This window comes from Sebastes fasciatus, chromosome 1 (assembly GCF_043250625.1).
Source record: "Sebastes fasciatus isolate fSebFas1 chromosome 1, fSebFas1.pri, whole genome shotgun sequence".
Classification (NCBI taxonomy): Eukaryota; Metazoa; Chordata; class Actinopteri; order Perciformes; family Sebastidae; genus Sebastes; species Sebastes fasciatus.
This window is the reverse complement of record NC_133795.1, coordinates 40,002,512-40,027,094: the sequence shown is the minus strand read 5'-3', so window position 1 is coordinate 40,027,094 and position 24,583 is coordinate 40,002,512. Positions and strand designations below refer to the sequence as shown.

The 24,583-nt window shown below is 40.0% G+C and overlaps 2 protein-coding genes and 1 pseudogene across 2 annotated transcripts; all 3 read right to left on the bottom strand.

The window, feature by feature from the left end:
* Nucleotides 1–3,287: 3,287 nt before the first annotated feature.
* On the bottom strand, nucleotides 3,288–4,217 carry LOC141775681 (olfactory receptor 52N5-like). Its single transcript, XM_074649276.1, has one exon. The coding sequence runs from the start codon at nucleotides 4,215–4,217 to the stop codon at nucleotides 3,288–3,290; it is 930 nt and encodes a 309-aa protein (XP_074505377.1).
* Nucleotides 4,218–9,609: 5,392 nt separating this feature from the next.
* LOC141778418 (olfactory receptor 52N5-like) lies at nucleotides 9,610–10,560 on the bottom strand. Its single transcript, XM_074652671.1, has one exon. The coding sequence runs from the start codon at nucleotides 10,558–10,560 to the stop codon at nucleotides 9,610–9,612; it is 951 nt and encodes a 316-aa protein (XP_074508772.1).
* Nucleotides 10,561–13,022: 2,462 nt separating this feature from the next.
* On the bottom strand, nucleotides 13,023–13,956 carry LOC141778412 (olfactory receptor 4K15-like; annotated as a pseudogene).
* Nucleotides 13,957–24,583: the final 10,627 nt, after the last annotated feature.

The window sequence follows — 24,583 nt, the reverse complement described above, 5'->3', positions numbered from 1 at the left end:
ATCCCATCAAAAGAAAAAAGATATTGAACCAACTGAAGAAACTACAATGCTCAATTGCTTTAATTCAAGAAACACATTTGATTGAGAGTGAATATAAAAACCTGAATAGGGATATGGGTAAACCAAGTATGTCATGCTTCATATGGCAAGAAAAGGAGCATTGCCACATTAATTGATAAATCTATACCATTCTGTGAAGAGAAGGTGATTAAAGATAACATGGGAAAATACGTAATGGTTGTTGGCTCCATCGGAGATACTATGACTATCGCTCTACTAAAATGTGACATTCTTTAAAAATGTAGCTAATTTGATTACCAGTAATGGAAAAGGGATGATATTGATGGGTGGGGATTTCAATACCGTTCAGAATGGAAAATTAGATAGATTGCCACCAAAGCAGGGCCCAATCACAATAAAAAATCTAGAGTATTAAATAATGTTATTAAAGAATTAGGTCTTACTGATCCTTGGAGAAATAATAATTCTAGAGAAAAGGATTTTACTTTTTACTCAAGTCCACATGGCAGTTATTCAAGAATAGATTTGTTTTGTGTGTCACAACAGCATATACACAAAGTGTTGAATTGTAGCATAGAAAACATAACTATAACAGCCCGGACACACCAGGAACGTCAGGAGCTTGTGGCGGCTGCGTTACCGGTTGTTTTTTATTTTGCCGTCTGTGTTAACAGGTTAGAGCAGCCACACTGCCCGCGTGTGACACACGTCTAACAGCAGCAACAGACAGTGAAAGTCATATCAGCTACATTACTACAGTTTCGATGTCTATCTGTAGAATATGTCACGGAGATGAAACAAAAAGTAAAGACATATTTTTAAATCAACACTTCCTGCTTTCATTTAAAGATAAAAGCCCTCAAGCGTTTCTTTTTGTGGACAGAATTCCTTAATTTGTTAACACAAGGCTTTTATTCTGAAATATGTACCGGACAGTGTATGTCTAGAACATGCAGTGACTTGGAGAGCTCCATGAATGAATATGGTATGAAGTTTTGATTGTGGATTATTACTATTATTTACAAATTACCACACATTTCTTAACCTTTTTCGGTCTAAAATAAATATAAATTATATTTATAATGAAATGAAGTGGCCATTAAAAGGCAAACTCTATTTAGAAAGAAAGGGCTGACATCAGCAGCTGCAGCAGCAGAAATGCCGTAGACACGCAGCTGACACGCAGCTGAAATGCAGCTGGTGTGACAACCCGACGCGTGAATCACGCAGCCACCACGCCACGCAGCCGCCACGCGCTCATGACGTTCCTGGTGTGTCCAGGCTGTTAGTGACCATGCCCCTGTCACACTAACTGTAGCTCTGGATAATGAACCTTTCTTTAAATACTGGAGACTTAATGTGTCAATTCTATCAGATGAGAAGGTGGTAAAGGAATTAAAACAACATTTAAAGGAGTATTTTCAAAAAAATGACAATGGTGAGGTTTCACCATCGACTCTGTGGGAGGGGGGGAGCAGTCATGAGAGGGAAAATAACAGAAATAACATCTAGGTTGGAAAAAAGATTTTTATTAGAGCAAAGAGTATTGGAAGGTAAAATCAGAGAATTGGAATTGGAACACAAAAGAACATCAAAAAATTGCTGTCAATCAATTAGATGAAGTTTAAACATAAAGCAGAGGGAGTGCTATGTTTCACAAACCAAAGATACTATGAGAGAGGCAACAGAGCATCCTGTTTCCAAACAAATTATGGTAAAGCCATCAGAGATAGCAGTAGCAGTAGCAGAATATTTAAAAAAATCTATCTAACGACTCAGAGTCTAATTATTTAGAAAACAGAAAGCAGGAATTCTTTAATAAATTACAATTACCATCATTATCAACAGAAGAGGCATCTGAAATGATACAGCCAATTTCATTACAGGAAATATCTGATAATATAAAAACTCTTAAAAACAATAAATCTCCTGGCACGGAGGGGTTGCCGGGGGAGTATTATAAATGTTTTGCAAAAGAGATTAGTCCAATACTATATGAAATGTTTAACTATGCTCTGAAATCAGCAGATCCACCTAAACCAGGGGTCAGCAACCTTTACTATCAAAAGAATCATTTTAGGCAAAAAAAATAAAATAAATCCGTCTGGAGCCGCAAAAGATTTAAGCGTTGTGATGAAGGTAACACAGTTTATAGTCTAAGTATATAGTATATAAATCTAATGCAGTGAGGGCCCAAATGCAAATGAACAACAGAGTATTAGGGCCACATTGAGGGGAAAAAAATCTGAGATTTCCAGAATAAAGTCATAATATTACGAGAAAAAAGTCGTAACATAACGAGAATAGTCATAACTTCATGAGAAAAAAAGTCGTAATATTAAGAGAATAAAGTCATAACTTTCCGAGAAAAAAAGTTAAATTATTACGAGAATAAAGTCATAATTTTACGAGAAAAAAAAAAAATAACACGTCAAAATTACTACTTCATAATATTATGACTTTATTCTCATAATATTACAACTTTTTTTTCACGTAAACCTTTAACTTTATTCTCATAATATTAAGACTTTTTTCTTGTAAACCTATGACTTTATTCTTGAAATCTCAGATTTAATTTTTTCCTCAATATGGCCCTAATACTCCGTCGTACCGTCGTACCATAAACCTACAACAATGATAAATGAAAATGTAAACAAAAAACAGTTATTTATTTCCGTTTTTAAAAATCCACAGGGAGCCACTGGAGAGGGACTAAAGAGGCTCCGGAGCTGCAGGTTGCTTAGAGACCCCTGCCCTAAAGCCTGGTCAGAAGCCATTATTTCGGTCTTGTATAACGAGGGCAAAGACTCTTGTGAGGGGTACAGACCCGTTTGCCTACTGTGTAATGATTTAAAAATATGGACAAGCATATTGGCACAGAGAATGAAGAAATTAATAGCCAAATTAATTACACTGGATCAAACAGGTTTTATTCCTGGAAGACAAGGTACTAATAATATTAGGAGAACATTGAATATTATATCATGCACAAAAACAGTCCCAGGTCTACCATGATGCTCAGTTTAGACACACAAAAGGCATGTGACTGAGTAAAATAGAGCTTCCTGTATCATACATTGAAAATATTTGGATTTCACTCAACTTTTATAGATTGATTAAAAAATGGTCTACAAAAACCCCAAATCACGGATTAGAGTTAATGGACTGACTTCTTTTGCCTTAAAAGAGGAGCCAGGCAAGGAGATTGTCTGAGTCCCCTACTATTTGCTGTAAGTGTTGAACCTTTTCAGTGAACCTATTTCACCTCATGTATTCCTGGTAAACATTATGAAAATTTTCTGTCTGATGGCTTTGATTTGCAGTCCGTAGATAATGGCATTCATGGCAGGAGGAACCACGTGGAACAAGATGGACGCTAGCTTCCTGTGGTCTGATAAGTGAGGGAAACGATGGAGGATGATGATGATGCAGCCTGACACAAACATGATGACATACATAGCCAGGTGGGTGGCGCAGGTCTGCAGTGCCCGGCTGTTCAGCGCCTTGTTCTTACTGCTCAAACACACTATGGCGATCTTCAGGTAGGTGAGAGTTACGCTGCCGATGGAGGAACCCAGCAGGACCACCGTGTAGCCGAGACCGTAGATATTATTGATGAGGACACTTTCACAGGACAGCTTGAACAAGGAGGCGTTGTCGCAGAACGGGTTAACTATAGCCCACCTGCAGCGCGACAGGCGGACGCTGAGGCCCACAAGGATCACCACCATCAATAAAGATACCCCCCAGGCCGACACAGATAGCTTCACCACCATCCTGTTGGTCATGATGGTGGCGTATCGCAGCGGGTTACAGATGGCTACGTAGCGATCGAAGGCCATAATCATGAGCACAGTGTGAGTGGCGCTCGCATTAAAGTGAGCACAAAAAGCCTGAACGGCACAGACGATGTAATGAATGTACCGGTCTGTGATCGGAATAAAAATGTCACTTAACAAGCGAGGGATGATGGTCGTCGCCCCGAACGCATCATTAATACTCATGTTGCAGAAGAGCAGGTACATAGGCTCATGAAGGCTCCTCTCCGTTAAGATCAGGACCACCAGGCCGATGTTGGACACCATGATGAAGATGTAGATGAGGAGGAGGAGGATGAAGGCTGGAACAGAGGACTGGGGGGTGACCTTTAACCCCTCCAGGAGCAGAACATCTGTATTTAAAGTGTGGTTCTCCATAGGATTAATTTAAGCCTAGTGAGGATGGGAGAGAGAAAAATATATAAGTGGCATTTAATATCAAAAATATAACCCTGTTTCTAAAAATGACAATGTTTTGAAGATTATATAGACACTGTTTATTGATCTACACAAACAGTTGAAGAACCGGCTTCTCAAACAGCTCAGCAGCAGCAGCAGCCGTTCAATGCAAGAAATAGAAATAGTGGAAAATACTTTGCGCAAATTGAGCATATTAAAATATTTCTCTGTGGTCAGAGATGAAACATATCAACAATGTGCGTGATTGCCTTTGAAATCTAAAACTTGGTTAAATGATGTGATCAAATTATTCAAACAAGACATACTATAAGAATACTGCCTTTGAAAGTAAGTGCCTACTGCGGAGCAGAATCATTTCATTAAATGAAACATCATTTTTGGGGGGCATTTGTGTTAAATAATGACTCATTTGACAAATATGTTTTCATTGTGTTAAACAGTATGCCATGATATTAATTTTGTAAAATACTTTTCATGTTTTCAAGATTTAATTTCAAGTGTTAAACATATTAATCATCTTTATTTTGTAAGTGTTTCACACAAGGCAGCAAATTAAAATCAACTCATTATAGAATCTCATATCAACAGATTTTTGCTTAAGTACAAAGACTGCCGTAATAATCGAAAAGATAAACGTATGTAAGATGGTTTAAAGAAGAGATAATCAGACCATAAAAACATGATTGGCATTATTCAATAAACAAACAGCATAATTTCGAGACTGTGTAGGAATGTGTGTCTCATGCTCACCTGTGTTGACATGAACCTCCTCCACTCTGACCCGAGGAGGGCTGACAACGTTTATAAGCTGAATGATTGCCATGCATTGGGCTCCAGGGTTTTTGGTGTCACTGAACTCTGACAACAGTTGCCTGGAAACAAACCTTTCAATCTTTCATGAACAACACTATGTTTCATGCTGTCTGGAATTTAATCGTTTACATGGACAAAAATTTCTCAATTTTTTCGTGACACTCAGCACGACATTCAACGATGTATTTTCTGTGTCAATTTCCGCTCCAGTATTTTCAAAATAAAACTACTAAATTAGGTTTAGGAATAGATCCACATAGTTAGGCTTAGGCAACAACATAATTAGTTAGGGGCGCCTGGGTTAGCTCAGTTGGTAGAGCGGGCGTCCATGTATTAAGGCTTGGTCCTGACCGCGGCGGCCCGGGTTCGAATCCGGCCTGTGGCCCTTTCCGCATCCACTCTCTCTCTCCCCCCTTTCAAGACTCTATCCACTGTCCTGTCAATAAAAATGGAAAATGCCCCCAAAAAAATAACTTTAAAAAAAAAAAAAATTAGTTAGGCTTAGGAAAAGATCGACTTCATTAGGCCTACGCTTGGGCCAGACTGCCCGCATGAGCAGTGTGCGATGGCTGCCTCGCTGAACTGCTATGTGTCTCTCGCGTGTGGCATCCACACCGGCAGAGTATCTGCCGCTGCTGGGCTGCTGCTGCCAGCCCTTTCTTTCTACATAGAGTTTGCCTTTCATAATGGCCATTTCATTATTCATCACAAAATGTCATTTATATTTTATTTTATACAGCAAAAGCTTAAGAATTATAGTAATATTCCACAATTAAAACCCCGTACCTTATTCATTCATGGATCTCTGCAAGTCACTGCGTGTTCTACAACACTGTCCTGCAAATATTTCAGAATAAAGGCCTTGTGTAAAAAAATTAAGAAATTCTGTCAACAGAAAAAATGCTTGAGGGCTTTTATTTTGCAATGAAAGCATGTGGAAGTGTTGATTTAAAAATAAATCGTTCTTTTTTTTCATGTCCGTGACATACTCTACAGATACAAACATTGAAACTCAAGAGATGTTCCTGGTATGATGTCAATATATGGTCAAAAGATCACTTTTACCTTCTTTTGTTGCTGTGAACCGCGCGTGGCTTGTGGTAAAAATAGGCGAGACCTCGAATCTCAAGAAGAGACGCAGCCGCCACGCGCAAAAACTACTTAAGCTGGGCATAGACTGTATGATTTTAGCCCGTTTCTGGGCCGAATTTTGAGCCGCATGACTAATTTTAGAGTCGTATCAAATTTCAGCTTTGTCGGGCGTCCTTGTGTACAGAGGGGACCGGGGACCGAGGACCGATTAACTCCTTCCAAAGGACAGTCGGATTAATTTCTGACATGGCTCACGCACAGTTGAAGCAGAGCCACGAGCCACGAGCTGATTCCCCAACGTCAGTGCCTTTTTTCTCTTCTTTTTACAGTAATCAAAGCGTAGCTATCAAGATAACAATGTAGGCTACAACTGATATAGTAAAACGTAGCTAATTTACCTCCAATACTCTCTGCAAAATGGACAAGCCATACTGTCCACGTCTTCTTCGCCACCTGCAAGTCCATATACGCCAGCGCCTTTTTTTTAGACGTTTCAGCAGACAGGATGGCACAGATGATCAAGGCTGCACGTTTCTGCATTTTTAGCATTGTGACTAGTACAGACCTCTGCTAGCAAACAAACTTTACCTGTCTCGGAGCTTTCAAACCAATCTTTATCAACAACTGTCAACAGCCAGAACGGCCCTCAGTTTTTTTGGTTGTTTCTTTTCCGATTTTCCACGTACAGTTTGATCACTCAGGTCGTGGCTGACGAACAGACCGTACAGTTTGAGCACATAAATCGTGAGCTTTGGCTTTACATCGCAAACGATCTACTCGTACATTATGAGTATGAGTTACACAACAACATTTCTCAAATCGTACAGTGTATGCCCAGCTTTAATTAACTTTAGGAAAAGATCGACTTGGTTAGGCTTAACCAACAAAACTACTTAGTTAGGTTTAGGAAAAGATTGCAGTATGGGTTTAAATAACACCGGAAGTGGCGTAACTTAAGTACGGAAGTTATGTGACAATAAATATTTACAAAGCCTTAGGAAGCGATTGTGGTTTGGGTTTAATAACTCCGGAAAGGCTGTTACTTAAGTATAGAAGTTACGTGACAAAAAATACTTAGATAGCTTTAGGAAACGATTGTGTTTTTGTTTTAAATAACTCCGGAAGTGCTGTTACTTAAGTATAAAAGTTAGGTGACAAATAAATCAATGTTGACTTGTGGTTTCACACGGAACATGAACACCTTCTCCTGAGTGAAAGTCCTCTATTTTTTGACCCACCCATCCACCCCGGCCTCCTTCCTTCTATACTTCCTGGTTTACAGTTGCATGGATTACATATTCTACATATTATTTTGTGCTGACATCACGAAAAAAAAGTGTCTTTGTACACTAATCAATGCGTTAAATTTCGGGACTATTCACAGACTGCTGTGTGACTGGGCTGGACTGCACCACTGTAGCAGGCAGCGTGAGCAGTACCCTATGATAACAGCAAATGGGAAAAGTAGGATTCATGAGCACTCGGTACAGTGGGCATGCTGACCCGGCACATACCGGACACTAAAAAGAGTCGTTCAAAAAAAATGTGTTATCTTTGTGACTATAAACCTAACCAAGTTGTTTTGTTGCCTAAATGCTGGAGGAGCTTGTGCAAGGGCATTGAACACTTATGTAATGATGATGAAAATGTGACATTTGTGTTTCATATGTGAGTTTCATATATTAATGTGAGAAAGGTTACAGTCTCCACATCGCTCCAGACACATCTTGTGTTTTCACCTCTTCATGCTTCATGTACCTCATCATATATTCACTCAGTCTGCTTCTGTTTTCAATAACACAACTACTGTTACACCTGAGACAAGAGGGAAACATTTTCTGCGATATTTCAATAATTTTTTTTCTAACTGGAAAAGACTCATAAAAAAATGTCACACTGTTGTAGTTTACTTGAATAGAACAGAGCCATTAGTAACACCTGTGTTTTTCTTAATTATTCCTGATTAAGTGTCTAATTTGATAAGAAAAAGTCAATGTGTGTGAGACATTTTTACATATTTATATCAATTGAGACGTGATATTTTGGCTGGACCGCAGAGGGCCCTACTAACGCAAAAGTCTGTCAGCGAGTGACTGACTGAGTGATGAAGGTACATGATTGGTCGACCGAGTGTAAACAGTTTCCTCATTGGCCGTTGCTCTTTCAAAATGAAAAGTCGGGAACAGTCCTTTATGCAAATGAGCCTGTCCAGCATGACTTGTCCGGCTCAAGGCAAGAAACTTGGACCAACTTGTTAAACTATGCGATCTAGTTCTAAAATGAAACAAGATTCAGCAGTAGCATCGCGTATTTTTCGCTTAAAATATTTTCAGAAGTAGATTTTGGTGGTATGTTTAGACGGAATAAAAGAAAGTTTATGAGCAGGCCGCCATGTTGTTTCCTGTTTGAAACGAAGAAAACCGGGGACCAATCACGTGCATTCCACGTCATGTTGAACGCCCAGTTGAGTGGAGAAGCTCGTCCCTTAGTGTCCTCGCCGGACCTCGTGGACATGTACCGCTGGACATAAAGTTCCCATATCATGCTCATTTTCAGGCTCATACTTGTGACTGATGACATTTACATACACTGCCAGCAGGAATAAACTGGGACACAATGTTTACGTTTAAATCTGTGTAAAGGGTCTAAATATTGTATATTTGTGACATCACAAATGGACAGAAATCCAGACAGCTTGTTTCAAATGTAGAGTTTCTGAATATGGGCTGTGTGTATTTCCCTGTGGATTGAGCGTTTCAATACTTTCACAGTATTTATATAGCACCTAAGCCTGTTTTATAATAAAAAAAACATGAAAATATCATTTTTTTATAATATGGGACCTTTAACATAATAGAGTCTTGTTTAACAAAATGGCTTCACCATTTGACCACAAATACCAATCATGGTTTACAATATTATTGTTTTTATGTATTTATTTAAAAATATATTTGCAGCTGTACTTCACTGTTAAACATAGTGTGTATGGTACAATTGATATTTCTAGTGTAAGTCTCAAAATATGAACAAATATGAAGTCATTCAACAATTTGTATCACAAATTATACTTTTAAATCTGAAATTTACAACCAGAGAAATGTGGAGTGCTTCAAAAACTTTGATAGTGTGAATGTCACATAACTCTAATGATGTAATGTTGTTGGATATAATCGTTTTTTACAGTTCTTACGCATTGATCAATAACAAAATAGGCAGAATTTTGGAACAATGTAGTTCATTAAAGCTTAATTTCTTTCCAGAAAATGAAAAGCCAGCAGCCCACCACTGTGTTATGGTTATTCCTCTACCCTGCTGAACAGTACAATGGAATCATTTCAACATGATCCATGTAGAAATAAGTACACTAAAAGTTTTTGCATTATATTCTATAAGCATCCTGTGCAAAGGTACCTCTGTTTTTGCTCGGCCTTCTCATCACATTGTATCATTTTACACCCATTAAAGCTACTTTATTGTTATGGAACAAAGCCCTAATCGTCTGCCGGACCTCTTTGATTTGCAGGCCGTAGATGACGGCGTTCAGGGCCGGCAAGACAACATGTCCCATAACGGCCGCCACCTTCCTGTGGTCTGCCAGCTGAGGGAAACGGTGCAGGATTACAATGACGAAGCCAGACACCAGAAGGATGATGTAGACAACCAGGTGAGTGGCACAGGTCTGCAGCGCTTTGCTGTTCAACACCTTGCTCTTACTGCGCACACACACTGTGGCAATCTTCAGGTAGGTGAGAGTTACGCTGCCGATGGATGAGCCCAGCAGGACCACCGTGTAGCCGAGGCCGTAGATGTTATTGACGAGGACGCTTTCGCAGGACAGCTTGAACAGGGAGGCGTTGTCGCAGAACAGGTTGAATATAACTGACCTGCAGCGCGACAGGTGGACGCTGAGGCCCACGAGGATCACCACCAGCACGAAGGCTGTTCCCCACGCCGCCACCGACAGCTCCACCACCATCCTGTTGGTCACGATGGTGGCGTATCGCAGGGGGTCGCAGATGGCCACATAGCGATCGAAGGCCATGATCATGAGCACGGTGTGAGAAGCACTCGCATGAAGGTGGACACAGAAGGCCTGAATGGCACAGTCGATGTAATGAATGTACCGGACCGAGTCTGATATTAAAAGATCTCTGAGTACGTGAGGTATAATTATCGTGGCCCCGAAAACATCATTAATACTCATGTTGCAGAAGAGCAGGTACATGGGCTGGTGGAGGCTCCTGCTCCTCAAGATCAGGACCACCAGGCCGATGTTGGACACCATGATGAAGATGTAGATGAGGAGGAGGAGGATGAAAGCAGGAATAAAGGACTGGGATGTGACCTTTAACCCCTCTAGGATTAGAATATCCCCACCAAAAGTGCTGTTTTCCATATTTCATCTGTCACATAGCAATAACGTCTTTTGTATAGATAACTGTGTTTGCCACAGTTGTATTTAGAGTTATAGTTACAGAAAAACAACTGTGACTCTTTAAAAACACCTTAATAAAGTAGTCACAGTGAATCTAAATATGTCCACCTCTCAATAACAATGACATGCTGTAATTTGACACATTTTGTCACTCTGAACTGAATTTTTTAGAGATGTATCCAACATATTAATTCAGTGTGCCTTTGTTTTTTTCATTTCAGCCTAATTGATTAAAGTTTGATTCACCTGTATTACATAAAATGGCATTCAAAATGTCCTAAAAAACAATTTAAAAAGGAGAAAAATTAAACCTCAGGAAGAGCAACAGAGGAGGGATCCCTCTCCCAGGACAGACATACATTGATGTTGAATTTTTTAAATGTCATTTTTCAATGCAGCAAGCAACACAAACTATCTTCCATTCACCTCTAATGTATAAGAGTGAAGGTAGACACATATAAAATATGGCAAATAAATCTATAACTATCTATAATTTGGGTGAACCTGCCCCCTTTAAAATCACTTGACGATAAGTGAGTGGAAAGTTTTGATTAGATTTCTTTCTGAACACGTTATCCTCCACTTAAGTGAGAACTCTTCTATAAGCTGCTGCAGTAAATGAAGGATACATGCGTCTCACAATATGCTGTAAACACACAGCCAAGTTACATTTAGATAAACATAGCTGAAACACAGAATGAGGCAGCTGCTGAGGGCAGGGTGCTAACACAGACCTCCACCTCAGACCAGCAGTGAAACTGCAGACACTTTTATTCGCTGCATCAGTCAGACAGGTCAACTGTTGCTTGGCAACCACTGGTACTCAGCAACCAGCATGTGTATCTCTTGTCAGTTAATTTAAGGTATTGGCATGAAGAGCGGGCAACAGGTATTATGTATATATCACCAAATATTTTATTGTTTGCTTGTGTATGTTTTTGACACACTAGTATCATGTAGTGCTGATCGGTCAACAATTTTCAACCAATCTTTTTTTTTAAATAGATTTTTGAATTCCAAAATCAATGTATTGCTTCATTTGAGTCTATGTGGAGGTAGAAGGAAGTTACCACTTTTATTGTTTTAGTCTGAGTAACGTGACGTCATATCCGTTCCGTATCCGTCAACCAAAACAAACCGCAGCGAGACGAAACAAGAAAGTAGAAAATGGCAGAGGGTCTGCGTGGATACGACCTGCAACCTCACATGTTAAATCCAACATGGTAAACACTACACATACAGTAAAGGATGGAAACACTTTGGGTTTCACACATTGCAGGAAAAGCAGAGCTAGACATCACGGCTAAAGCTGCATGCTAACTATTGCAGTAACGTGCTGTCAAACCGGCCGCCGCTCTCATCTCCGTGGTCAAATGGGCCGACGCTACAACTGTAGAGCACCCATATACTGACATTTATGTTAAATGCATTCAAACGGCCCAGATGGAGCTGACCATGGATGTATAAAGAGAACGGAGCTGACGGGAGAGCTAGAGACCACCTTGGAGAAGTTAGAGGAAGTAGACACGTGGGATTACTGTACGTCCGGTTTTCAAAATAAGGTGTTAACAAAGGGAACTGTATATACAAAATACATATATGGAAATGAGATTGATTGGATTATATTCAGCAGAAGTATAAAACATTACATGTCCCTTATAAATTAAAAAGAAAATACCACTAATTTGTGAGGGGAAATATCTTTATTTTTTTTGGGGTTGCTCGAAAAAATGTGTGTATCTTATTTTTACTTTCATTTTGCATCTAAACAAATAACATAAGAGATAACAGAAGTGAAACGGATGTGACGGGAGAGGCTTAGACAGTGGACCTCCACCGTATCAAGAATAAAACTATATATAGGAAGAAGAAGAAATATATTTATATACAACCAATGTGCCGCCGATCTTTCAGAGGTTGTAGCGGGTTTTAAAGTTAGAGTGAAGATACTGGTATCATATGAAACTAGAAAGCCTAAGGAATCCACTGGTAGCAAACCATGTTATACTAGTTCATGACAGAGGCAAAATAACGCTGAATTTTGACTGCCATGGCCATTTTCAAAGTGGTCCCTTGACCTCTGACCTCCAGATATGTGAATGAAAATGGGTTCTATGGGTACCCACGAGTCTCCCCTTTACAGACATGCCCACTTTATGATAATCACATGCAGTTTGGGGCAAGTCAAAGTCAAACACAACAAAAAGTCTGTATTGGTAGAGCCATGTTTTGAATTTCTCCAGAAGTCCTGATTTTTTTATCCTTCTCAGCCATTCCTCCGTCTGCTTGAATCTGTTTGTTACTATGCCTTTTGCGATCACCATGCTCCTGGATTTCTCCTGGCTTGTACTTTATCCTAGCCTATGTTGCCATATGGTCAAGCACTGTTAACACCCATCTCGCCTCCACATGGGTTGTGGTTATCACAGTGAGATCGTCCATGAAACCTTATATCGGTGGTTGTCGAATGCCCAATTCCATTCCTGGTCCAGGTTTTCAGGTTGTTTGATGTTCTTGCTGTGGTTGATGGCTTTTCTACCTCCCTCACGAACTTGATTTGATGGTGTTGGTGTCCCCTGTATATGGCGTTTCTTGTGTCTCTCCTGCTCCAACGTGTTAGCGAGTTCCATGAGCACCTTGTCATGGCACCATCTGTACCTTCCTTGGGGGAGTGCTGTTTTACACCCTGACAGGATGTGCGCCATGGTGCCCGTGCCCCCCACAAAGCTTGCACAGTGGTTCCTTTCTCATGCCCCAAGGTTTTTCCATAATGATGGAAAAACCCCATAAATAATGGGGTCGAGGCTGCTGGGGACAATATGAAACAAAATGGCAGCAAGTTTTCTGTAGTCTGAGTACTGAGGGAAGTCGTATAGTCAGACCGAGCAGAATCCCGACCAAAACAAAGGCCACTCCCCAGGCAGAGACAATCAGCTTGATCACCATTTTGTTAGTCATTATGGTTGCATACCGCAGGGGATTACAGAGGGCCACATATCTGTCAAAGGCCACAATCATGAGCACTGTGTGGGAAGTGGTGCCGAACATGTGTGTGGTGAAAACTTAGACCACACGTTAACACATAATAACTGATGTCTGCAAGATATCTGAAAGCAAACGGGGCACCATGATAGAATTCCCAAGGATGTCATTAACTGGCAGGTTGCAAAAAAGGAGATACATGGGCTGGTGAAGATTCTTGTCAATGAAACCCAGGACTATAATGCCAACATTAGTTAACATAATAATTAAGTAGGAGAAAAAGAAAAACAGAAAGGGAAGGTACACTGAAACTTCTGTGACCTTTAACCCCTCCAGTTGGAGGGTAAAGCTGTTGGAGGTTTAGTTTCCCATCAACCTGAAACAAAAGTCAGAAGAGGAATGTGATTTGTCACATAAGTCATACGATCTTTCAACACAAGATACAAGATACCAGTTTCTGCAAATGTAAAATACCCAACAGCCAACCCTCTGCCAGAAGACCACAACCTCTGTCATTTTTTAGAAGAAAGTGTAAGTTATGTTCCCCCAGGTTCAAACCAAAATGTTACTATCAGAAGTAATAATTGTACAGTATACCTGATTCAACAGTATGTCCGTATGTCTTTCTTCTGACATAAATCAAGGCTACTCCTTGGTGACCTGAGAAAAGCTTGATAGACGTATTCATCAATCAGAAGGGATTGAGCCCTAAACTCTTCCCTTCTGCTGCGCTTGAAAAAGCATTCACCGTCTTAAACTTCTTCCAGCAATGCCTTCTAGTGTCACCATGACAACTTTAACCTGCAACACTTGTGGCCTGCTTGTGGCTCTTACCATAGTCTATAGTGATGACCAGTGTCATTAGCTCTGTCATGTGTGGCATCGCCAAACCAACACTGACAGCTGTGGCTCCTTTAAGAGATGCGACTATGACTGATTCTAAGTTCCTGAAGTCCAACAGCTAAGTCCAGGATCAGCGAGGGAGGTACACCCCTCCACTCTGCTGGGGTCTGCTGAAACAGGGTGTCTGCTTCATAGTCAAATCCAGACTGCTTACAGAAGTGTGTTCTGACTCAGGAGCTCCTAAGACCCAAGTCGGCACCCCCAAACCTAAGTTAGGCTACTTGGTCTTGGGGTTGGTTGTTTTTCTGCAGATACCTGATTCTTTTGGGAAAAAGAGGTTTCCTCTTGTAGTTCGGTGTCTGGAACCTGCACTCGGCCCAAAGCACAGCTCTTTTCCAACCGAGGTTGAGATTTTGTCTCCTGAGCTTGTTTCTCAGACTCTGCCTGAGCCCGTTTGTCAAAGGTCTCTGCTAAAGTCTACTCTCTGGCCTTTTTTGCATCTCCTGAGTCCTGTGATTCTCCAGCATCACATTTTTCTGATCCCAGTCCTTCTGATTCCAATCTCTTCTGGTCCAGATGGCTTGTTTCTGAAGTTGCCAGGCTGCTTGGTCTTGTGGGTACCTGTGCGGAGTTGTTGTTCTTCTGCCAATATCTGACTCTCTTGGGCCCAAAAACCCAGAAAGTATTTTACTTGCCCCAAAGACTTGTGACCAACCCTGGATATTTGGTCCCTGAGTTAACATTGTTGACAAAAGACTTTTTCACATGCTGCTGGATTATGAGTGGACTGGACCACATTCATGGACCTGATGTCCCTATTTGCCCAATCCCAGAACTATCTCCGTTTGGCCATCTAGGGGGAGAATGTTCTAATTTTGTAAGCTTCCATTCATCTGTTCATTTGTTTCTATGCAACTTTGGAGAAGTGATGGATACTTTGCTGGAACCGTAACAGAGTTATTGTCGTTGATTAGTGCAAGTGCTGCAGTTTATTGGAGTACTTGATGTATGTGGTGATGGGTGAATGGTTGCTACAAACATTTGTCTGAGACAGTGTCCTTCTTGAATGACCAGTGCAGAGACTGAGCCTCAGGGAAATTAGTCAGTCAGAGGACTGTAGGTGAGGTTACCTCGAGGTTAAGCACTGTTATGATCTGGCAGAGAGAATGATTCAAGTTTTGCACATGATGTGTTTAAGTGATGTAAGATTTTTGGCTACGGGATATGAAATAAAAGTTGACCTCACATGAATCAAAACTGACTCAGTTTGGAGGTCAAAAACACACAAAAAGATGTTGTGAAATGATTGCTCCTTTAGTGTGGTCTGAGCCATGAGGCTTCCCTGTTGAGTAACGTAATGTAAATATGACCTCACTGTTTCACCACCAATGTTTGTTTGCTGTTGTTACAGTGACAATGTGTTAATTAGTACCTGAAGGAACTCTGCAGGGAAGCTTCAGCCAACCCCGACCTCCCACCACAACACCTGTTGAACTCAATCAACAAGCTTCTCTGTGGAGGAAAGTTTCTCTGCTCAGACTCACACAAATAACATGAAATCACCAGTTAGCTCATACAGCTTTGGTCGCCCCCGGGGGATTTTAGGCATTCAAACAACATAAACAGTTTCAAACTTTATATTGTGACTTTTAAACCTCAGTTTAATGATTTATAAAATCACGGAATAACACAATACTTTGAATTATATTTATATGAGGCTTTTTCCTATACCCGTAACATTTGGTTTATGTTTTAATAATCATAAGTCTCATTCCCCCGCCTTTCACCAGGTGTATAGGAAAACATTTTGCACAATCTGTGACTCAAGGACAGATGGATTAAATCTTTTTTTATATGCTTGTTCTCCAACTATGTCTGTATAATATGTGTTTTTTTTTAACCATATTTAATACTATATTTACCATTTGTACCACAGGGCACCCAGGCAAGGCTGTATTGCCAGCGGGGCAAAAAAGGCAAAGAGGGCAACTGCCCCAGCGCCCCAGACCCCCATGGGTTGAATCAGGTCAATTGGTTTTGGTGATATGATTAATTGTACATTTATTAGGACATTTTCACCACTAAAGTACAACATCAACTGGATAGGTCCTGCATTATTAGCTAATCTTGTGGCTCCATCCTTTAGAGGCACCGTGTGTCAAAATAGTAGTTACTTTTATCCAGTTTTATGTTTGTATTCCTAATTAAAGGTGTGTTTAATGAAATTAGCACAGACTAACTGGCACATAGGAAACGTAGGGCTAGGTATAGTCTTCTGTGTTCACTACATTTAATGGAAACTTGGAGGTGAGAGCGTGCAAACACAAATTATGGAGTACAGGGAGTGTTGGGGGGTCAGTAAGGGACCAGCAAAGTTTTTTTCAAAATAAGTTAGGTTTACGCCTCATCCACACTGGGAACGTCAGGAGCGCGTGGCGGCTGCGGCGCATGGCGGCGGGCGGCTGCGTGTGGCGGCTGTGTTGCGTGGCGGTTGCGTGATTCACGGGTCGGGTTTTCACACCAGCTGCTTGTCAGCTGCTTGTCAGCTGCTTGTCAGTTGTCAGCTGCTTGTCAGCTGCTTGTCAGCTGCGTGTCAGCTGCGTGTCAGCTGCGTGTCTGCTGTGTTTATTCTGCTTTCTTTCTTTCTACATAGAGTTTACCTTTCATAATGGTCATTTAATTTATTATAAATATAATTTATATTTTTTTTAGACAGTAAAAGGTTAAGAAACGTGTGGTAATTTGTAAATAATAGTAATAATCCACAATTAATATATATATATATATATATTCATGGAGCTCTCCAAGTCACTGCCTGTTCTGCAACACTGTCCGGCACATATTTCAGAATAAAAGCCTTGTGTTAACAAATGAAGGAATTCTGTCCATAGCAAAACGCTTGACTCTCACGCTATTAATACTGCCTCACTTTCTCTGACTGTCGGATAATGTCCCAGGTGGGTTTACATTGGAGTTAGCTGAAAGTCCGGTTCGTCCCATAGTGTTGCTAAAGGGTGCCTCCGTGCGTCGGTTTTCGATGCCGAGGGGCACTGACCAAACAGCAGTATTTGACGAGTTGGGAGTGACAACGGGTTGCAAAATGCTACACACTGTTCCTTTAAATTTACATTTGCTTGAAAAAAATGTGGTTACAAAAAACGACCTCCCATCACTGCTTACTGAGCAGCTGCAGATTGTCTCCCTTCCACTAAATTCTGTTGTCAGTTTGATCACAGGAAGTGACCCCAGTCTGAACTGAACATCCTTTCATCCAGCCCAGAATCCCCGGGAAGTACGTTCATATTGGACAATGATTGATTATTGTTGGGCTGTAATGGGTGTCCTGGAGGCCTCGTAGCTCCCAGGTGTCTCGGTGACCTGCAGGTTAATAGAATTAAAAGCTGCAGTGAGGCGTTCAGGGGGCGACGGACAGGGGGGACACCAGCCTGCAGACCAGCCTTATGTCTTTACTCTTCACTCGGTCTGTCTCATTATCTCCTACAGGAGTGTTTCTGGCGCGTGATAGTGATATTCATCCACCGATTTATTTTTGGTATTTCACTCTCTATATGTCTTATACCATATCAAGGGCATATTTTCCACAAACTCCTCTTGTTTTCTCATCTATGTGTGTCCAGCACAGAGACAGGTCCAGGACGTGTTTAGCCTAGCTTAGCACAAAGACCGGAAGCAGGAGGAAACTGCTAGCCTAGCTCCATCAAAAGAGGAGAATCCACCTATCAGTTCCAACTGCTTCCAGTCTAAGATTGATAAGCTATCTGATATCACCGGACTCTGTGTCAGACAGAAAAACAAATGGATCTCCCAAATTGATGCAATTCTTCTTATTACCTACATATTATGGTCAACTATTGGATGGATTGTGATGAAATGTGGTTCATCAATCAGGTTGCCCTCAGGATGAATTGTTGGCAACTTTGGTGATCCTTTGACTTTTCATCCAGCGCCATCATCCGCTCAACATTTTAATGTGTCCAATACATTGGTTTATGACCAAATACCTGCAGAACTAAAGACCAGATTCATCAGCCTCAGCTGGAATTTGTGTTAACTGATAATTAGCTAAGGTAAGCATGCTAATACGCTAAACTAAAATGGTTAACATAGACATGAACATTATACCAAAGAACATATATTGCTAAGAAGTGAAAGTCAATTGTTTGTTCCATTGCGACGTCAGCGCCCTACAGCAGAGCTACGCCTCCGCCATTTTGGACTGAAAGTGACGCCAGTAAAACCTACAAAGTGTAACACAAAAGTAAAACAAAACTATTTCTATTCTACTGTCATAATTTTAATGTCTATAATGAAATGTCCTGTGTTGAACAATACAATTATTATAAATATGCATACTATTATAACTATTTACTTATTTTTGTATTAAACTTTTGCTCGGCTGCTTCCCAGAGGAGCATAAAGTGAGCGATGGACATAAATGGAAATTAGAAAAATCCAGCACACAGATTCACATAAAGCATCTCAAACTTTTTCATGTCAAGGATCCAAAACGGAGTCCAATAGACCACGGACCATGGATGTAGAAGAGGTTGTGTACTGTGCTTTTGCCCTGCTAAGAGTAAATAGCCTACAACTCCATTAAATTCTGCTGATGTCATGCTACTAGCTACTGGCCGATAGCCGGTTGTTTGGGAACAGAGACGGTAATACATCCACCACGGTACAGGCTTACAGCATACAGCCCATGGGTGTATTAGAAGATAATAAAAGTGATGAATTACAGCCAATATATCCATTATTCCAGCCGCATACAGTACAGCTAGCAGGAAGCCGGCAGAACCAGATATGTCATATGAGCGTGCAGGGCGGTGCAGTCCCGTGGGTCTGATGCACGTTCGTTATGCCGAGGAAAATAACTCTGGATTCAGCTATTAGTTCATTTTACTACTTTTAGGACATAATGATTTAAATGAGGGCTATTTAAGTGTTCCTACTGGGAAGTTGATTTACCTAAAAAAAAAATGATCCTCTGATTTACAGACGTCTCTTTATACATCCATGGTCACAGACTCATTGGCCTTTTCAGTCCAAAATGGCGGCAGCGCTACCGCAGCACCGTCTTATGGCCATTGTCAAAAAATCACCAGAGTTTCGTCTCTTTTCTCTATACTCTTTGATTATACCTGCTAAACATTGACTTGTTAGGGTTGTCATTGTTATTTTTTAGGTGTTTTAGCACCGTGTTTTAGTGTTTTTTTTATCACACTGACCTGTTTGGAGCTCCTTTTTACTGTTTGATGTAATGTAGGATCATATCTTTGAGGATGGTGGAAACCAGAAGACCCTGTAGATCCCAGGAGCTTTCATTAGTGCCTGTAATCAGTGTTATCCTCTGAGCTCCGATAAACATCTATTACCGGGCCTCTCTCTTTGCTCCCAGAGGGCTAATTACCATCAGAAACTGTTGATAAGTGTTTTGTAAGGAAGCAGCTCACAGTGGACCTCATTAATGATCGCATTTGTTTCAGAGACATTAACACTCCTTACTGGCTGCTGTGGCAACTGGAACACACAGTGATGAAACTGGTAGACCATTAGGGGGCAGTGTAGTCCCCTGAGCTCCCAACATGCAACAGTTTAAACAAACTTTTGAGTTTGTAACCACAAACAAACTCGTTGAGCTCCTGCGGGGTCTGTGCTAAAGTTTCACTCTACATTTCACAAGTATATTTTTTAAGCAAAGCCCTTAACTAACACCTACTATACTGTAGTTACACTGAAAACCTCAAAATCACATTTCTAAAGGTCTCAGAAGTTAAGCAAAAAATCCTATAGTGACACAGCTACATGGATATCACACCAGCATTTGGTAATTATATTCTTGCAAACTACAAATACAGGTTAATTAAACCTCAATCCTAATTAATCCTCCTCTGCATGTTTGAAAAGCCTAATTTAAGTCTTTGAAGTCCAAAAACAGAAACTAGTTCAAACCTAGTCATACACGTTTAAAAAAATACATATATTTATTTAAAGAACAAAAGTTCTCAAAGAAAAAGGCACAACGCTTGGACTACACTCACTTTTAGTCAGGAGATAATTTCAGAGAAGGTCCTTCCATTCTTCAATGTGAGCTCATCCCTACTCACATACAATCCTATCCCTCCAAACACAAACATTTTCAGGGCAGTTTGCGGTGATAAGAGTGATTTATTGAATAGTAAAAGTCCCACAGAGTCATTTAAATATTAAGAGAAATCATCAAGAAACATTTTCAACAAAAGCAAGAAAAGTTAGAGATCTTCAAGTCCGTAAAGTTTTGATACAAATGACCAGAGAAGGTGCCGAGGCAGGGCATTTACCGACGCATCTCAATCACTTAAAAAACCCAGGACAGCTGTTTTCACATCAGCTCATCGTGATCCAGATTTGAGGGAGAAGTAGTTTTTACTCAGCAGAGTTGTCAAACAGGAAGTTGTGGAAACTGTTGTTAACAGCAGAAACACAGCGCTTTTTGTTTTTTTATCTAAACGGCCACTAAATCTTCTGGTTTCTGTTTTGGTGGTTGTACACAGAAACCCAATAATTACTCTGCATCCTCTCTGTGTGTCATCAGCATCATTTCCCTCAGCAGATGTGACATCTGAGGCCTGTACTATGAAGAGAGTACAACATACCCAGAGTATCTTCTCGTTATCTGGCTTATCTAACCCTCACAAACGAGATCCCGCTAAGCCAGGGGTCAGCGACCTGCTGCTCCGGAGCCACATGCGGCTTTTAAGCCCCTCTCCGGTTGCTCCCTGTGGATTTTTTTTTTTGTTTACATTTTCAATTTTATTTATCATTGTTGTAGGTGTATGGTACGACGGTACGACGGAATATTAGGGCCACATTGAGGAAAAAAAATAAATCTGAGATTTCGAGAATAAAATCATAATATTATGAGAATTAAGTCATAATATTATAAAGTAGTAATTTTACGTGTTATTTTCTTTTTTTCTCGTAAAGTTATGACTTATTCTGGAAATCTCAGATGTTTTTTCCCTCAATGTGGCCCTAATACTCCGTAGTACATTTGCACTTGGGCCCTCACTGCATTAGACTTATATACTTAGACTATAAACTGTGTTACCTTCATCACAATGCTCAAATGTTTTGCGGCTCCAGACAGATTATTTTTTTTTTATTTGCCTAAAATGGCTCTTTTGATAGTAAAGGTTGCTGACCCCTGCACTAAGCGGTCCTACAACGCTGGCTATCAACTCGGTAAATCAACCCTGGGTTTCTCCATGTTTACAGCATATGACCAATCACAAACATGGACAAGTCTACCGTCAGCAGAGCGGCACATTTTATAAACTATAATATTAGACACATACCAAGAAGTTAAACACATAATCCAGACTAAAAGTAACACAGTATAAGCTGCCAAATGCAGGAAGGAAAGCTGGCAAAAGAAAAAAATCGCTGACTGTGTGAATGAATAAATTAACAGACTTATAATATTACTACCCCATCTAGAGCACGAGTAGATCTGACTATAATTACTTTTTGTATTCCGTTATATTAATATGATGCTTATAATAGAAGAAGAGAAGTTACTTAATTATTCCTGTTGGGGATCACGTGGCGTGTACGACTATTGAACCTTCTTTCAGCCGTGTCCCCGACTCTGGCGGTGTGAAACGGACTTGGGAGCAAATCAAAAATAAATATAAGAACAAAGGCTGTCAATCAATTAAAATATTTAATTGTGATTAATCACTTTTTTTATCTGTTCAAAATGTACCTTAAAGGGAGATTTGTCAAGTATTTAATACTCTTATCAACATGGGAGTGAACAAAGATGCTGCTTTATGCAAATGTATGTATATATGTATTATTGGAAATCACTTAACAACACAAAACAATGACAAATATTGTCCAGAAACCCTCACAGGTACTGCATTTAGCATACAAAATAGGCTCAAATCATAACATGGCAAACTGCAGCCCAACAGGCAACAACAGCTGTCAGTGTGTCAGTGTGCTGACTTGATTATGACTTGCCCCAAACTGCATGTGATTATCATAAAGTGGGCATGTCTGTAAAGGGGAGACTCGTGGGTACCCATAGAACCCATTTACATTCACATATCTTGAGGTCAGAGGTCATGCTATTTTTTCTGCGCCAAAATGTAGTGCAACTTTGGAGCATTATTTATCCTCCTTCATGAGAAGCTAGTATGACATGGTTGGTACCAATGGATTCATAAAATGTTCTAGTTTCATAAGATACCAGCATCTTCACTCTCGTTTTCAAAGTGAGCCCCCTATAACCTAAAAAAGTGAATTTAGTAAACAAGTTATTATCACGTTAACTTTGACAGCCCTAATGAGAACAGAATTCAAAGCGGTAAGCAGGCTTCATCCAGCCAGCTGTCCTTCCTGCATTTGTCAGTTTAAACTATGTTGTTTTTAGCCGCCTGGATTATGACTATAACTAATTGGTCTTTGTGTGATATTATTTTACGATCTGCGCACCGAGCTTTGATTGGTCAGTAGTTGATCTCTTATCTGGAACATAACCTGCTCCTGTGCAAGTTAGGTGTTCAGCATAAGTTACCATGGCGATCTACCCCGGTAAGAAGTGAACCACCGTTGTAGGACTGAAAACCCTGAAGAGTTTAAACCTGAAGTTACCTCGCTAACCCCAAATCCTGCTTCCTAATATAGACATCTGGAAACAGACTGTTCTCATGCACCATTCGTAGCTACAGTATACCTACCAAAATAATGCACTGTAATTCGTATATATCCCACTAAATCAATGCATATTTAATCGTGTTAGTATTTGTGTTCAGTAATTGTGAACCGGAAAGTATAAACAGTGACAAACGCCACATAGGAAGGAGGTCGGGGTGGATGGGTGGATAAAAAAAACACCAGACTTTCACCCAGGAGACCGCTGTTCATGTCTCGTGTGAAACCAAAAGACAACGCTTGAATTAGTTTTATATCCATCTTTTTGTCTGTTTGGCAAATGTTTTTAAAAAAGGTCGCTGATGATCTGATCTGATGGTTGATGGTTGATGAATTCTTTAGCCAGAACTTTTTGTGGGTTCTGATCAAACCCAAGAGGGAAGATATGATAATCCTTTGCATGCAAATCCGTAATTTCCTAATAATTACTTATTGAAAGGAACATTTAATCAAGTGCTCATCTTCCAAAACCGTTGTAGTATAAGAGGCCTTCTTTGGAGAGGAGGAATGATTACAACTAATTGTATTTATTTGCATTTAAATATAATATACAATGTTATATATAAACTTTTCATGTGTATTTTATGTATAGTATTAATCTAAAAAGCAACTAAAGCTGGCAGTTAAATCTAGTCGTGTAAACATATAATAGTGGAGTAGAGGTATAAAGTAGCATCAAATGGAGATACTCAAGTTAAATACTTAAGTACTTCAGAACGTGCAGTACTTGAGTAAAATGTACTATTTTCTTCCCACCACTGATCATCAGTTATTTGACAGATAAAGAGGAACATTTGATTTGACTTTGGCTCCACCTGCTGGTCACATGACTGAACTGTCAGCTCAGTTTCATGATGAAGCAACTTTTTCATCTTAGTTTGTTTCCAGTTTTGAGCAAATTTCCAAAAAGTTGGGCAGAAAATTGGGTTTTTCCATCAGCTGCTGTCGTGTTTATACATTATAGTTCTCTGTAACCAGGAACTCTGCTTGTCTCCTAATTTATGTTACTGATTATTCATGGTATTTGTCTCTTTTTTCTCCATACATTTTGTGCTGTTTTATTATTATTATTATTATTATTATTATTATTATTATCAGTAATAATAGTAGTAGTAGTAGTAGTAGTAGTCGATTAAATGATTAGTTGACAGAAAGAAAATTAATCTGAAACTATTTTGTCAACCATTTAAGTCAAATATTAGATTTTTCCAGTTTATCATCTGTGAGAATTTAATCAATTAACAATCTCATTCTTTCAGTGACTACCCAAAGCTCATGACCATAGGTGAGGGTCAGAATGTAGATGGACAGGTAAATCGAGAGCTTTACATTCCGGCTCTTCACCACAACGGTCCGGTACATAATATTCTTAGTCAAGTCAAGTCAATTTTATTTGTTTAGCCCAAAATCACAAATTTCACTCGGGGGGCTTTACAAT

Coding starts and splice junctions, on each gene's coding strand:
- LOC141775681 (XM_074649276.1), bottom strand. CDS start 4,217: ATGGAGAACCACACTTTAAATACAGATGTTCTGCTCCTGGAGGGGTTA.
- LOC141778418 (XM_074652671.1), bottom strand. CDS start 10,560: ATGGAAAACAGCACTTTTGGTGGGGATATTCTAATCCTAGAGGGGTTA.